The 16,547-nt window shown below is 46.4% G+C and overlaps 2 protein-coding genes across 2 annotated transcripts; one reads left to right on the top strand and one right to left on the bottom strand.

Moving 5' to 3' along the window:
- Window positions 1–44: 44 nt before the first annotated feature.
- On the bottom strand, window positions 45–1,864 carry E1B28_001943 (uncharacterized protein). Its single transcript, XM_043147919.1, has 5 exons — window positions 1,771–1,864; window positions 1,580–1,708; window positions 933–1,524; window positions 288–881; window positions 45–241 (listed from the first exon to the last, which is right to left on the bottom strand). Exons 2-4 carry the CDS (start codon window positions 1,676–1,678, stop codon window positions 313–315), a joined length of 1,260 nt encoding a protein of 419 aa, XP_043016633.1. The 5' UTR covers window positions 1,679–1,708; window positions 1,771–1,864; the 3' UTR covers window positions 45–241; window positions 288–312.
- Window positions 1,865–8,388: 6,524 nt separating this feature from the next.
- Window positions 8,389–9,156, top strand: E1B28_001942 (uncharacterized protein; the record flags this gene model as incomplete). Its single annotated transcript, XM_043147918.1, has 4 exons — window positions 8,389–8,588; window positions 8,651–8,722; window positions 8,779–8,901; window positions 8,968–9,156. 2 exons carry the CDS (start codon window positions 8,389–8,391, stop codon window positions 8,673–8,675), a joined length of 225 nt encoding a protein of 74 aa, XP_043016632.1. The 3' UTR covers window positions 8,676–8,722; window positions 8,779–8,901; window positions 8,968–9,156.
- Between the last annotated feature and the right edge of the window lie 7,391 nt (window positions 9,157–16,547).

The raw sequence follows: 16,547 nt of genomic DNA, 5'->3' as shown, positions 1-16,547 counted from the left end.
CATGTCATGTTAAAACAAAGCATAAAAGAACCTGAAAGCGATCTACTACAGCGGAAAGGTAAAGATAAAGAAGGGGATTAGAAAAGAGAGGGCCACGACGATGTATCCACATAATTGTGAAAACTCCTATGCAAAAAGTTGGTATGGAAAAGAAAATGGTCATTTAGAAGATACAATAAAGTCCTGACACGAGAAGTTGGTGGCTCTAAAGCGAGGTGTTGAAATTAGACACACAAAGATTCTAGTTGAACGTCAGCAAGGTACCAGCTAGAGAAAAACCAGCTCACCGCAGGGCCTGTTTTAAAACGAAATTCACAGCATCATGGGCGGGCGAGGCAGGTACGGCGGCTTTTGTTGCACAAAACGGTAAGTACCACCAGGGGTCTCGTTGACATCGTCTTGCTTTGGAAACGATTCTGGCATCTCGGTGCGCAACGACGACATCTCAGTACGCAAAGACGAAACGGCCATGTTAGTGGAAAAGGTATTCGAATTCCCAGAAGACTCGTAAGGTGATGTACCAGACGAAAAACTCATCTGTGTATAGGTTTGTCGGAGAGATGGGAAAAGGGATGATGCAGAGGATGTCAGTGTGGATGTAGACGAATAGCCTGAATCGGATACAACAGGATTGAGATTAGGAATCGTCGAAGCAGGTTTGAGTGGACGAGCTGCCGCTGCTGCAAGGGATAGGAGAGGGTGAGAGCTATGCATGATATTGCCCTTGGAGCTCGCGTTCACAATGACATTGGATTCGTCGCCGCTTTCTTCGTCTCTAGGACTCTTGCTTACAACGTGCTGTTTGTGAACTTTGATATGCTGAAGGAGGTTGTCGTGGCGATTGAAGTACTTTTCGCAGTTTGCAAAAGTGCACTTAAATGCTAAAAGGGACGCTGGTCAGCCAAAGTAGGGCAAGACTCATGTTAACCCACGTTTCTCGTGCGTATGGATCGATCGTATATGACGCTTGAGATGTTCTCCACGATGGAAACACTTCCCGCAGCCTTCAACTGAGCACACATATGAACGTTTGTCGTCTATTCGCTCGCTGACGGGAAGCTCTGCCACTGCCCGGGTGGGCACGCGCCGACCTCGACTCTTTTTCGTGAGATTGGGCACTGGCGTCGGAAGAGTAGCTCGCATGACCCTATTGGTCCCGTAGCGCATAGGTAGAGACGGTGCTACCATGGTTTGCTCTGATTGTGAATGTTCTTCTGGCATGATAGGGGGTGCGCTCAGTTCTCCTCCGCCTGCAGTATTGATGGCACTCTTAATGGCACCAGGTTCTTCTGACTCGGATGTCGAGTTGTCCTCTGATTCGACTTCTTTGGGTTGAGGCTTTCGAATGGGCCGCTTTCTGGACAACTTTGCCCTTTTTATGGGTGAAGATGACTGGCTGTCTGGATCCAGCGCGTTATCGTCTCGAATTCGACGTTTTATCGTGCGACCTGACTGAGATCGAGTATAAGGTCGCTTGATGTCTGTATCCTGGGTATCTTTAGGCGAAATCTTTGACGAAGATGCCTGTTACCACTGTGTTAAAAAACCAGCAAAGATCCGCAAAACACCAAACACGCACCTCTTCACCGATAGATTCTACCCCAGAATCATTCCCATTATCATGAGGACCTAAATCACCGTTTTGCTCCATCTGCTTCAGTTTCCTAACAGAAACCATAATTGCCGTAGAGGTAATATCTGTCGTGCTCTGACAGGGGTGTCGACATTATTAGAGTACTGTAAAACGTTTGGAGAAAAAATTTTACTCACGACTATAGCAGATTAAACATAAGAAATAAAGGATCCGCGATGTCAACGTCCTGGGTTACTCCGGCGAGATGGAAGAGAGGGAGGAGGAGAAAGCCCCTGAGTTCCTGGGTGTAAGCGGAAGCTTTTTTTTCGCACAGTTCTCCTGATTACCCAATAAGCCTCTACCTAACTCCAAAGAAAAGCAAACATAACCACGTGATGTGTTCTGTCGGCTTCGTATTCCTCGAACCGGAACAATGACATTGACCTACATACTTGTACGGAGATTTCGGTTCAACATCATTCACCATACTACAAAGTGACCTGAATTTTTTCAGGTTCCAGACCAAATGATGCTTGCCCCCAGCGATCCGTTCCATTCAGGAAAACCTCAACGTGACACCACCTAGATTTGAGGATCTTGGGCCAGTAGCGTCCATGTGTTACGTTTAACCTTGTGGGTAGAACAAGCATATCTTCAATACGCAGAACTTACATCTATAACAGACCACGAAGACTTGAGGTCAAACACTAAAGTACAAACAACAAGATCGATATCATTTGACCAGTTGATTGAGCTCGATGGACATATTCTCAATCTTACTCGTCCTTTCTCCGATGATACAATGCTATACGTCAAGCGTTTTCTCTCTGTATTGTGGTTCAATTCAGATTCTTACAAACCCTCACTCCTCTGGTGCCATAAACCGAAGTGCCTCGCTAAGACACCGCCGTCCTCCCCATTATGTCCACTTCGCTTTCTGGAAGCCATGACACTTTGCCTCTGGTCCCTACTTCCAGTCACTACCGCAGGAATTCCTTATACTAGAAATGCTCATGCCGGTCAAGGTCACATGTGGCCTTGTTTATCTCTCTCGCAGGCAATAAGCGAGCGGCCGCTCATGTGAGGCACTCCATCGGTTGAGGTTTGCCCTTCTAGTACTCGGTTTGGACACGATCGCAAAAGGTTCACAATTGTAAACTTGGGTTGCAGTTCTCGAACCCACTGGTTCACTTCCCGGCGGAACTTGCCCAACTTTCCTTTCCTCGCCGGCCCCACCATCGGACTTGTCTTTTGATATTTACACACCCATCGATGGCGTAGCGACTGAAAACCTTGTACCCTATTCTCTCCTTACCTCTGGGCTCCATTTTCCAAATCGGAAAGACAGCGTTCATTTCTCAATATCCCGGCAATTGTGGCATAGCGCATTAACGACTCGGCGACGTCGTCTTCATCAGGAGATACTTGGATGGCCAATGACATAGTACGTTGGATGGGCCAATTCATCATATATATTCTGTCGCGGGATACGCAACTCCGAACGTCCCGAGGGGTCGCGATACGTCGGAAATGGGTTGCCTATTCGCGACCTTCCCTCTTCTCGAGCCTCTTATCACCACTTTCCAATGCTCTGGTCTCAATCAAAGTCTCAGGGAGATAATCCACAGTCCCAGAGAAACAATTGACCAATCCTTTCGACGTATGGCGTATGTCAATATTCCGAAAGACGAATGTTTTTGTGGCGCTGTCACCGCAGACAAACGACACGGAATTCTTTGGGCCTGCCGAACCCGAGATGTCATATCGGGCGTCCGAGCGTCGGCCAAAGCACTGGTGCGGATTCGAATAGATTGTGTGCATTCAAGAAAGAACCACGATCCAGAAGCCAAAGCTGCAGATGGATGATTGGGGGGATAATGGCCCACGCGCCAATGATGGGGAATGTCTGGTTTCCAACGCATTCCATGTCAGTATTCCGATCTTAATCTCCAATTCTTTTCAACAATTCATCATTGTCCTGGTCTCACACTGGACTCTTATTAGGTATCTCATGGCGATCATTTAGACGGCGCGACCTTCAAAGTCATTGAAACCGACCGGGAGGGCAGGTGACTGCAATGTTTGGTATCCATCTGCTCAATGAGGTCAGGAGTGCTACTAACTCGTATTCTTTTCTGCGCCAGCATCATTTTGCAAGGATAGCAGCTTCCGACATTACGCTTTACTGTCAGCTCCGAATCCCGACGCTCTATTCTTCGTTTTCCTAAAGGAAAGATGGTGGTGGAGGAGTACTAAGGTTCTGCAAGAAAAACTCCAGCCTTCTATCGGACGCTTCCCGGCGCGGATGTAAACAAGATGTGATCCTTCCCATGGATTCGCTTCTATGTTAATGAAGAATACCCCATTCGGAGCTACCTAACTTTGACAGACTGTGTCAGCTGTATAAACCAGCTGCGGCATGAACTGTTGGTTCGATATGCGAACGGACAAACGAACTCAATGGCGCCAGCTCGCATCCGTTTCAGGAAGGTCCTCGCTGCTTATGGCTCGGGCCTGCTTTATCTCGAACACACGTTACCGTGTTTACATTACGCACCGACACCACCGAGTCCAGACAACGTTTTCATTGATTTCTTCTCATGATGATTGGCGCGCGAAGTTGAACTCGAAAGTTAAAGTCAGCCTGCCCATTATTGGAGTTGTAAAGTTTGCGTTGCTCGCTCCCTTGTTCATCTTCGGCTTGCTAATGAGAATCGAGGCAGCGCAGTGTATGACCAGGAATCACCGTTATTTTGCTCCCCTCTTGAGTTGGACCATCAGCCTGTCAGCGTTTGCTAGGTTCAAAGATCTCTTCCCTTTTTTTTTGGATACTTATCACTATTTTTATACCCTCAGATTGTACCATAATTGGTTTACTTTATTCGAAAGAACACGGTCCACCCCCACGTCGGGGTAAAATAACCTCAATGGCAAAACCAGACGTCCCCCGGTGCTTCATTAGCCAAGGTACCTCATTTTGGGTTTCTCCCAGACGGTGGTGTACAGCCGACATATACCGAGTCATCGAGAAGCCTTCGGCTTTCAAAACTTAGCCAATTCATTTCGTCTTGGTTTTCCGAGGGCTACGTATGTACGTGGTTCTGTTCGAACATGAATAGGTGATATCTCACGATTTGAGCATCCACGTCCTCGACATATTAAAATGAACCGCGATCTTTTCTGTCCTGAAAAACAAGCCAAGTGTAATAATAAAAATACTGCCTCGACACTCAAGTGACAGTAATTGGTTTTCCGGGTAGATGCTATATTGTACGTCCCCTTCCACCTGATCATCACATTTTTCCAGGTACATAACAACTATATAGATCATGCGGAAATCATTAACTGTCGCGCCGGGAATGTCAAACTTGGAATAACATCTCTGCAGCTCTGCAGCTTTCTACCACCGCAGCCCTTGTCACGGTCCCCGTCATCGATGACGAGGGTGGTGGTATCTGAACCTCTGGCGGGTCGTAAAACGTGCTAGATGTCGATGTCCTCAGTGCTTCCTCTCCTAACCGTATTCCTCATGTCATTTCTTAGCGAGAGGAGGCACTAGCCCAACTTGCATCTTAGCGAGTCGGTGTTCATCATACCAAGGAGTTGGTGTCGGGTTGTTCTCGGGGTTGGATGTTCATCTATCGAATTTCTGACTTTTGTAGACTCTGGGATCCTACAGGCGACGAGATGTGCTCGTCGATCCTCAGAACCCCTGTTACTGGACTCGTCGGTTATGGTAGACGGTGTTCGGACCATTGTCAAGGTGGTAAAACGTGCTAGGTGTCGATGTCCCCCGATCCTTAGCAGAAATTAACCGACCTTCCGTAATGCCAACGACAGTTTCTATGTCATTCCCCGCGATAGCAGGAGGGTGTGGGTACCGCGATAACAAGCTGTCGCGGTAGAGTACGTCATGCTATTGGATCAAAATCCAGCTTTGTCCTATGATAAATTCTCATACACTGCCCCCTACCTCTATTCTTCATTCTTCATCAGTGATGTCGGGAAATCTTATGTTGCTCATAACAAATTCTTAAGTTGTACAGAGAGGGTTGTCGGAGTTTTGGCATTCACAATGCCGGTATATAACGCTGTAAAGCGACTTCCTTAATCTCCTTAGATGCTGCGCTTACACAAACTGCTCGTTCTACTAATGGTCTTATTCTTCCCACAGCCTACAGAAGTCAGTCTTAGTCGGTAGAACTGCACTCCGGAGTAAGACTGGGTGCTTCTTCCGTATTTGGTCGCGTAACCTCATGTTTCTGGAAAATGACATGAAAAAGTGATGGAATATGTTGGTACCGAAATATTCATTAGATGAAAAGTGACTTGTGACTTACTTACCCGAGCTTCACCTACTACGTAATTGAAAAATACGGCATGTGAATAGCCCGTTGATTTCAAATTCTTGGTTCTTTGCAACAATCCTCAAATCAATCTTGTTAAGACCGTAGGCACGACTCATGAACGAGATGTACAGGAAGCGTCCACCACTGTGTGTTCGGTTGAGCTTCCCGCTGTCCTGTTTAATGCTACGGCTGTATTAGGCCTCCGGTACGGAGTACGGCCCGGGCGTTTTCAAAATCTACGACTAAAATGGAAGTATTGTACAGAAAGCAAATTTAATGTGACTGGTGAGTACTTTTGGCCCCAAACACCCGGAGACTGCTTCAGGTACTTACCTGGCTTCTGACCGGCTTCCAAATCGAATTTTAGTCCTCGCTGCTTGTTCTTCAAGGCACTGGGAGGTTACCGGTGTGTTTCTTTATCTTAATGAGGAAATTAATTCCAGTACAGTAATAGGAATATGATGCCTATGATTTGCCAACATACCGTATAAACCACCGCACGGTGTGGTTACGGCATTCCCGTACCCGTAGAATAGAACTACTGTACTGATTCTTGCGATGACTTTCTAGGTCAGCGGCATCCTTGGGTGGACGATTCAAAAGTTCAAATAAAGGCGGTTCAAATAAAGGCGGTTCAAATAAAGGCGGACTCATATGCAGAACGCGAACACGAACAATGTCAAAATTGCAACAATCTGAAGGTGTTATTTTGAAGTTGGTTCATTGCCAATGTCGAGCCGGTTCAATGATAGTTGTAAAACTGCAAGGAATTCTTGCGAAAAAATCGTGATTTCCAGGAAACTTCTGGCCTGTCTTGAGACCGTGGCTTTTGAGTACTTGAGTTCCAGCTTCCGAGTTCAGGCTGCAAGGCTCTTCCAGTGCCAGTGGTTGTTCAATTTAATTGAAGATGAATCTAAGAATTAGTGAACCTAAATTCGAATCCAACCCAAATATCAAAATAAAATTTGTATATTACACAGCATGATGTTTCACTGATGGTCCCACACGGGAATCGCCTACCAGTACTAGTATACTGTCCTAGAGCTCACTCACGAGGCAGTAGACTATAGGGAGCCCAGCAGGCTCGTACTGCCGCACACACAAATTGAAGTCGGAGATATTAGAGTCATCGGTGTCGACGTCGCCATCACCGGACTCACCGGCGTCAAAGTCGCTGGTAAAGCGAGCCTAGCATACTACCAATCCCACTGCTGTCAGCATTATCTTTGAGCCAAAGAAACCCTTTCAATAATTTACGCTGCCACGGAGTCACAAATTCATGAAGAAATCTTGTTGTATTTAGGGGCTACCATGAATAATTGCCAATGTAGGACAAAGCTGTATCTATCAATAGGATCACCATCACGGTAGTTTGGCTTCGCGAAGCGTCAATTATCGTGATACCCAAACCTAATATTCCGGGAATGATGAAGAAATCGTGGTTGGCGTTACGGAACGGTCAGTTGACTTCTGCTAACAACTCGGGGACTTCGCACGTTTTACGACCTCGACGATGGTCCGAACACAAACTAACTTCCTAGTATCGACAGGTGAAGTAATAGGAGTGTCAAGAATCAATGGGCAGCTCACGAGTTTCGTTGCCTTTAGAATTCGAGGGCCAACCAATATATGTCTACTGGTACGATGAAGATCGGAAGGTTTTTTCTTTGCGCCTCGGAGAAGAGACCTAGTACTTACTATACATCATTACTACAATAACAACATTTATTCTTCGTTTTGAATATCTGCCAGCCAATGGTACTTCCGCTTCTTCAATAGTAATGTCCGAGAAGGACACATCCGTCACGGTAGAGAAAAGACTATTCATTGGGTTTGAATATATTCCGTGCACGTTCGTCCGAAAGAAAATTACATCATAGTACATAGGGCCACCCACGACGACGCCACGATCAGGGACAGCGTGACTCCGGTAAGTTTCTCGCAAATGACTTGAACAAGTAATGGGACGTTGCTGGTGCCGAAATAGTTATTAGATGAAAAGCCTGGTCCCCCATACGGCCGTCGGCATATGAAGACTGGAAGAGCCTATGATATTGATTCTTGGTTCTTGTAACGACACTCGATTTCGGTTGAACTTCGTCCCGCTGTCTTTAAAACCGCACATTGAGCTACTGATCCTGACTTTAAGTTTGTGCCGCTATTCTAATATCAGCGGTATCCTTGAACTACGTCACTGGTGGGCGCTTGTTCAATAAAAGTAAAAGGCGGGATATCCGGAAGGCGAACGCGAACAATGTCAAGAACATTCTAAAGTTGGCTCTTACGAGCCGGTTCAATGATGTGGACTGCGAAGAGATGTCAAGTTATCTTGTGAACATATTGCGATATCGGAATTCATGGAATTGCTGGACTATCCGCGGCTCGTAGCCGATTTCAGTGTCAGTTGAAGGCTTAATTTAATCGAGGATTAATTCATAGATCTTAAACCCGAATCCAGACCAAATAATGGCAGTACATGAGGCTCTGAAGATGGATTTTCGGAAGATGGACATGCCGGCGGTTGCGCTACTAAATGTCCCTGATCGTGGCGATACACCTTATGTAAATTTTCTTTCCACCTCTTGCCAACTTTCATCTTCAAGCTTCAAGCTCCAAGTTTCGCACCCTTGTGATATCAAAGTTTCAACACCCACCGGAGCTTTGAAGTACGTATATACCCGAGATACTTTCCCATCAATGTATGTTGTTGACTGTCGTTCCCATGAAGAAGCGAAAGCTCTCTAGGTTGGTAAGGAACTTCCTGGTGAAGAGTCGAATGTTCTCAGAGAACGAAGAGTTGGTAAGCAGCCGTTCTGTTAGGGCTGTTGTGAATGTTATTGCTATTGATATTGATAGTATCCACATGTCTCCTCCGATGTGCAAAAAGTAATTCATCCGCTTCTTTTCGTACCAACAGACGTGGAGATGACGGAGTTTTTGTGTTTTCAACATGAAGCTGAACAATCATCTCGTTCTTGAGTGAGTACTTTATTGATTTTGAGCCCTCTCCACTGACCCGTCTTTCCTCTTGGTTGCTTCAGAAAGTCGGACCTCAAGGGGTCGCTCGGTTCACTGTGAGGAAACTTGGGGCCCGCTTTCGCACTGTTCGAACTTCGTTACTTTCCTCCTGAACAATTTCCGACTCTCAGGCTCAACGCTTTGAACGAACATTTGTATACGTAACGACAGCGGGAATCCGGGTCTGCAGCATCTTCCATCGATCTCCCGTTTGTTTTTGCAACAAAACTCTTGACGATCCTTGACCGTACCGTTTCCACTTATCGAAGACGTTAATTTGTCGGACCTCCAATTTCTGTGTGGACTCTTCAAGTTCAAATTCCTGGCGGAGGCACCTAAAGTGGACGGCAAGTTTCGAAGGCGTGTGTTTGACAGTGGCGCTGGCTAACCGGGAAGGACTGTCAGTCACTATCCTCGGTGCCGACATGTCGAAAACAGCGAGAAGAATAACATCGGCTACCGACATCTATTATCCTATATTTCGACGCCTATTCGTTAAAATCTACCTGCCCCGAGTTCCCCTCTCTTGTTCAGACCTCTTTACTCAGCATATCATTCCGCAGCCAACGTTAGCTCGTACCAGGTTCAGAAGTTCGTCATGTTCTATCTCGACTCGGAAATTCTCCATGCTGGTGTCCGGCGTTTCGTCCGCTTCCCAGAAGTTGACGGTACTCTGTTCGCATTGATGCTTGCTCTGTGTGTCTGAAATCTCGATGATCGTGCTCCATTATACCCCTGTTACTGAAGTACTGATCGCCAACGCTCGCCACTGAGGCTAAGAGCGTCTGGGGCTGTGGTGATGGCCCGCGTTCACACGGAATGAGACAGAGACAATTTGATTTTGATCTGGAATACTTACGTATACGGTGCACAAACACTGTGAGTCCGTTTCAGAACTCGCGATCGATGAGGGACAGTGAAGGAAACTGCGGTCTATTTCGAACTTCTCTTCCATTTGGACGACGACGACATCTATATTTTTGAGGTTAGTCTCGTAACTCTCAAGAAACTCGATTCTCAAGGTCTGGCAGATGCGCTGATAGTCACTACGCTGGTAACTGGTGACCGGTGACTCATATTTGAATGGCTGATCCAGTGTCCTTGCCAGTTATTTCTTGTCAAGCTCCTTTAATATAGCTCTCAAATCCCAAGCGCGTGCGTTGGAAGAAGACAAAGAAGATAGAAGATGACAATTGCTTATCAACCTTCACCGCCGAATGGGTAGGTGACCGCGTAACTCGGTGGGCTCCCCCACTACTAGACGCCGGATAGTCATCGAAGTTCAATTCGACTTTTAGTTGAAGGAGTCAGTGCGTCAAATTTTCATCCTCAAGTTACTCCATGGGCGCGTTGAAGGTCATCGAAAGAACTGTCGCTCGTCCCTGACTAGGCCTCGTGTTTACCTCGCCACTTCACTCGTAAAGGCTGAATGCTTCTTCGGTTTGAAACAGCGAGAGAAGAACGCCACGTTTGGCAAGTAGGTACCTTTCAACACGTTTGGAAACCGGGAGATGGTGGCGCTTTACCGACGCTATTTTGGCAAGCCGTATCCTGTATCTGCCTCGTGTACGATTGGAAAGGTATACGTAACAATACGCGTTCTTCTCCAGCTCACAACACAAGATTATGGGTATCGTGGTGGTGGATGACCTTCAGTTTGCCCTACTCTGAAAGACTGCCAGCCTATCAGAGAACTCTGCGGAAGACTTTAGCTTCAGCTTGTAACTGGATAGTCTCGTACTTCGGATTGTCGGAGTTATGAACTCCAGGTGAGTCGTAAACACGTAATGACTCGCTGGCTTTTGAAGATCAATTCTCATTCTGAAGCTTGATATTCATTCATGCGTTTACAGGCATTCACCCGGTTGAGCGGAGGGAAAACTTTCAGAAGTACTGGGATTTAGAATATAGAATCAAGGGGTGCTCAAATCAGAATAACTGGCACTCGAGCGAAGTGGATTTTCCGTGCCAATGACATCTTCCAGGCAAGTTAGACCGGGAGACGTTGGAATGGAAAAAATGAAATGTACACATCCCGAGAAACGTTCATCCGTCTAACAAAGCACTTATTGGTCTCACAGGTAGCTTCATCGTCTGCTTCTCGCGTCATATAGCCTCTCGAAAATCAGAAGATCATGCCGCGCCCTGATAGCTGAGCAAGAGCTTCAAGTTAATGAGAGAACGCAGCGGGAACAAGCCGAATTTCAAGCCAAATTCTGCGGTATTCTCAAGAGGCTAAAGACCATCTGGACAAATCCATATTTCAAGAGTCTTCGACTACGAGTTGATTTTCGTTATGGCCTCGAAAGGCCTAGTACGTATTCTACTTACTCCATCGTGTTGAATAAACTTTTTCTCACTCATCCAGGAACAACCATTATAATTTAAATATCTGTTTATCCAGATGTCTGCCTACATGGTTGAGTCATGACATTGACGGCCGCCGTGATATTGGCGAAGAATGTACGGCGGGTACCAGCAGGTACGCACGAATCCGAGCACTTTCAACTAGATTTCGTGGGAATTAATGGTTTCAACAGTTCCTGCGACATGACTCAACTTGCCTATGGAAGCGAGCCTTTTCTCAACCTTGACGGAGTCCGTATACCTCGCCGATTCCCAACTAACTTACCGTTTTGATACTTGAAGTCGCGTCAAACCAGCACGGGCCGGACCCACGTCCTGCCGCCCTTCGTTCAACTATCAGTGGGGGACCACTGGTTTCGAATAAACTTATCTCGTATTAAATGATTTGCCATCTGAAGGCTTACTTTGTCACCTGTCGCTCGCACGCGACGAAGAGAAACGGAACGAGTACTGGGCACCCACTGGCACAGCGACCGACGTTCGGTGACGTTTCCCCTTGTTAACTCCCTCCCTGCACTCCTTGCACGAACAGCTACGAACCCGTTCTCTAATCAGTGTAGCCCCGGATACGAAATTATCCCGGGCCAGCTCACTTTCGCTTCTTCATAACATGGGCTCCGTCGCACCCATTGTTCGGGGCTCAGAATCAGATGTTGAGGTTGAGTTTGTTTGACGCTAGTACTAGCTGCCACTGTGTCTCCGACTCGCTATCAGTGCCTTCGTCCCGTTAATTGTCTCTGGCTGTTTTCTTTTTGCGTTTATCTCAGACTTCCAACGAGCCCGTCGGATCTTCGATGTGTTTATGCTCGATGGACTGATGTTTGGCCCCAGGTACACCGTCGAAGTATCATTCCCTACACCTCTATTTATTTTCTCTTGCACTTGCTATAAGGAAAAGTACTAGATACTGAAGTCTGAAACCCCCAAGTTCCTTTTTTCTCCCCCCCCTACGTCATGTTCTTATCACTATATTCAACCAACTCTGCAGGTTCAAACGTTCATGTTACAATTTCGTGGGACCCCGCGCCGGGTTGCGTCCCTCCGATCTGTCCTTTTACTTTCTTTCGTCACCATTGACGCCCTATAAATAATAAAAACGACATTCACTGCACGCCGTCATTAACATGACTCGGCAGTGATAGATCATCGATCAACCCGCGTTCATGCTGGGGTTACTTAGTAGTAGCTGTTCAGCGAACTTGCAGGTTCACAACACATTAGTACTCTAGTACGCGGTATCGTTGAGATGTTATTTACGCCTCAAGGGGAAACTTCCACTTCAGATTTGCTCTAGCCCTAGTAACTTCAAGTTCCAGACTCCTTTGAGGCCACAAAACATGGTCGATGGAGCTTGAAGTGGCGGTGGCGCATCAGACATTCATGACTCACGAGTTAATTATATGATGAGCATAACCAAAGACGTAAGTCGTTCTTGAAGGATTGTCACCAGTGTTATTCTGCGTTTCCTTCCTCGGCCCTTTAGTCAGTATGTGTATATGTTGTTAGATAGCCTGAGTCTTTTAGTGACTTCACAGTCTCTTGATGCCGGGACTCCACCCGTTCGGAGGGCGCTTTGACAGCGGTTCAACTTTTCATCCGAGACAAAGTATTTATGGATTGGGTGGGAGTAATGGAATGTCCTCGACATTCACTCAGTCGTCAGTTCAGGCATCAGTGTACCATTGTAGCTTAAGAAAGGAATATGACTGAGGTTCGGAACGCATGGTGGACCGACCTTATGTCTAGATCGAATCCGAAATCAAGGGCGTGAACGCTGTATGCAGCGTGCTAGTGTCAAGCTCAGTCGCAGTCTTCCCGGGGGGAATAGTTTGCCAGTGGAACAAAAACATTGATTCACCGTGGCATTTTGGCGTCAGTCGGAGTTCCTTTCAATGTGACCCTATTTTATTAAATCCTCAATAATTATTCCAATTTACCCTTTCTCCCGATATATTTTTCAGTGGGTGTGTGCATCAAAATCAGTGTCCGCGGCGAAATAGTGGACGAGAATTGTTGAAACGCTTGATAATGACATGGGTGATACTGTAGTTCGGACGTCTTCATAGTTCAGAGGACGATTCGGGAAATGAACATTATGAGAAGCATTCAGATTTCTTTGCTTCTATCTGGTGTCAGATGTTTTCGTAGGAGCCAAGTTCCAAGCCTCTTTTTCATTTTGTTTTATTTTATTTTTCGTATTTTATTTACTGACTCGATCTAAGTTCCGCGTCACCTCCTACTATGGATTATCTTTCTCGTCGAGCAGAAAGAACGTAACATGAGGTTATTCACGATGGCGGCCCTAACGGTTTCACGAAAGATGGGTTACGGACTCTGGGTCTATCCCAAATCAGGTTTTTCGCCAGACGATCATTGTACTAAACATGAGGCTATCGATATCGACATCCGGTTCGCTCATACTCGATTCTAGTAAGCAGTACTTCCATCTTCCAAGTCGTATGTTTAATAGCTTTCTGAAATCCTCCTTAATCGCCTCTCACTCTCGCTCTCGTTCCGATTCGATGGACTTCTTTCCTAGATCTAGGCCCGACCCAGCTGGAATTCCTAGCCCGTAGTAATGACTCACCGTTCACACACTCCCATCTATTTCTCAATCAGTATCAAATCTATTGACCTTCCGAAGTTCATTGACGGTTTGACCGAGTAGAACTTCTATATATAATTTTAGACAATTCGTCATAGTGGTAGCTGTTGAATTGTGATTGATCACTGGTGTGACAAAAAAAAACACGGGGAGTATAGAACAGCACCCGCGCCAATTTGCTAGTACTATATTTGTTCTCGGTCTGATCCCCGTGGGAAAATTAAGCTCGGACTTTGCCGATGCAACAAGTTCGTCGGGAGGCGGGCTCAGAGCAAGTAGAGACTGAGGCCACCTCATTCAATGAATAGATAAACCTCGCAGAGCTGCGGGATTTGTATGCGATGAACATTACATCTCGGATTTACTCGGCGGAAGCCTGAGAAGGAAGGAGGGGTCGACACGGCGTTTACCAGCCTCCTTGGCAGCGGACTCGTCAGTGGATTTCATTTTTGAGCCGATCCCGCTTCCTGCCTCTTCTCGAGAGTAAAAAATAACCGGCACATTTATATTTCTCCGTAACCGATCCGAAGCGATGACACTTAACTTCGAAAAGAAATGAGGAGCGCTTGAGCGCTTGGTCAGTGCGGAAGAGTATCGAGTTCTTTTTGGATCCCCGGGCCATTGTCAATTCAGTCCTTATTTGAACCATAGAAGTCACTGGGTTATCTCCTACATAAATGCCAGTGTCTTAAGTATACCTTCCATGCCAACTGCCAAGATGCTAGACATCCAGAGTGGTAAATATATACAGGCTCCCCACCCCAACTCGCGGTATATGCGTGGTTTTATCAGAATTTCTGATAAAAATTTCAACTTCCTATTAAGTAGTATCGTTTGGGTACAACCTTGCACGAGGCCGGACGCACGAACACATCGTCATTACATCGACACCAGAGAGTGGGCGGGATCAAGATGGCTGTAGCACAAATCAAAGGCATCAAAGGCTAGTAATGTGAAAGAACTGTTCTATCTTTACTTCCTTCCTCAGTAAAGTTATCATACTCATTTATACTTGAGCATTCCTGCCCCAACGTTACTCACAATCGCCCCAGTTATTTATGAATTAAGCCGAGAGGCTCTTCTAGCGTCCCGACGTACAGGCGGGCGGTGCCAATCTTTTCAAGATGCGTTTATATTCCTGGGAAAATCTCTAATACAAACGTCGGACTACACACACATCCCGAACGCCGATAGATGGTGCCGAGGGTATTTTGAGTCTGCCGCACTTTTTTGCGCCTGCGGGCCACTAGAACAGTATTAGTGAATCACGGGGGAAGTGGGTGTTTCGAAAGTGTTTGAGTTTCATCTGTTAGGACCAGGACCGCAGCGTTGAGTATGGGCAAGGTGACCAGTGACTTCTTATTGTTCTCTCTAGGAGCGATGGTGGGACCGTTGATTAGATGGATACATGGTGGCCTATCAGGCCGCGTTGTCTGCTTGCATCTGTCCTTGTTCTCTGTCTCAAAAAGAACAACCCTTTTCTGACGAAGGGGTGAGGAACATAATTTGAAAGGCTCGGTTTGCCGCATGTGGAGTCGGTGAGTCTGCGATGCGATATAACTGTGAAACGATAATGTATCATCATGATCCAGGTCTCACCGCTATCCAGAACAGACTCTTCTTTAAGGACGGTGGGGCGGGAAACCTCGAGTAAGCTGCCACTGGCTATCCGACAAGGAACGTGTAACGTCGAGAGTGGCGTGGTGGCTGGCGATCTCTTCCCTCCGTACCAGCCGACGATCTTGTTTGAATGACAGAGTTATGCAATAATGTACTTGCACTGTCTATAGGACTCCGCCGTGTTAGTTTATATCTGAGAAGGTACCTTAGACTTGCAGACTCGATCAGCATAAAACTTTTCAGATTTGAGGGTGCCTTGTTAGGGGGTGACTCTCGCCGAACCATGAGTCTTTTTCAGACCAGGGCAATGGCAGCCTGTCTGTTTAACTTGACACCGCATCGTTGAACATGTTGAATGAATCCGACTGGTGTTGAGTAGAGGAATGGGTAGGAACGTAAAAAATAAGACACAGGTGGTTTCAGTAGAGAGGATTTGTGGCTGCTGGTCGTAAAGTGGATGAACGTTGACAATGATAATATACGACCGAGTAGTTGAAGGTCTGTGTAAAAGTTCGTAAGGTTGGTCATGCTCGATTAAATGAAAGAGACTCGCTCAAGCGGTCACGAAAGTCCATCTTATTGCTCCCGGTGGCGCAACAAGTTCGAGTTGTGTGATATGAATATTGAAAACGAGGCGTGCTCGTCGGAAGATAGAGGAAGTTGTAACGCGACCCTTGTTGTACTTGGATTGCCTGAGTTAAGAAAGTCGGGGCTGGTTCTGAGAAAGGTTCGCGGAGGACAATCCTCATACGGACAGTCGATCTTAGATCAGCGAATCGAACTGAGCCGCTGAAACGGGCCGGTTCGAGGAAGGAATGGAGGGGATGAATCTAGAATACCAAATCGGGAAGTGGGGAATTTGATTAAATTATTTTGACCCATTTGGCAGTCCTGTGGGAAAATGCACAATTACGGGGTTTGAATTTTGTATGACTCTCGTTTTTTCTTCCCGACGAAAGAAAGCGAAGCGATTTGGATTGGCATGGATTAATTCGAGAGAAGAATATGGGATAAA

This window comes from Marasmius oreades, chromosome 1 (assembly GCF_018924745.1).
Source record: "Marasmius oreades isolate 03SP1 chromosome 1, whole genome shotgun sequence".
Taxonomy (NCBI): domain Eukaryota; kingdom Fungi; phylum Basidiomycota; class Agaricomycetes; order Agaricales; family Marasmiaceae; genus Marasmius; species Marasmius oreades.
This window is presented reverse-complemented; position numbering and strand designations above follow the sequence as displayed.

Coding starts and splice junctions, on each gene's coding strand:
- E1B28_001943 (XM_043147919.1), bottom strand. CDS start 1,678: ATGGTTTCTGTTAGGAAACTGAAGCAGATGGAGCAAAACGGTGATTTA. Junction 1,525..1,579: donor TAGAATCTATCGGTGAAGAG/GTGCGTGTTTGG, acceptor CAGTGGTAACAG/GCATCTTCGTCAAAGATTTC. Junction 882..932: donor GATCCATACGCACGAGAAAC/GTGGGTTAACAT, acceptor CGTCCCTTTTAG/CATTTAAGTGCACTTTTGCA.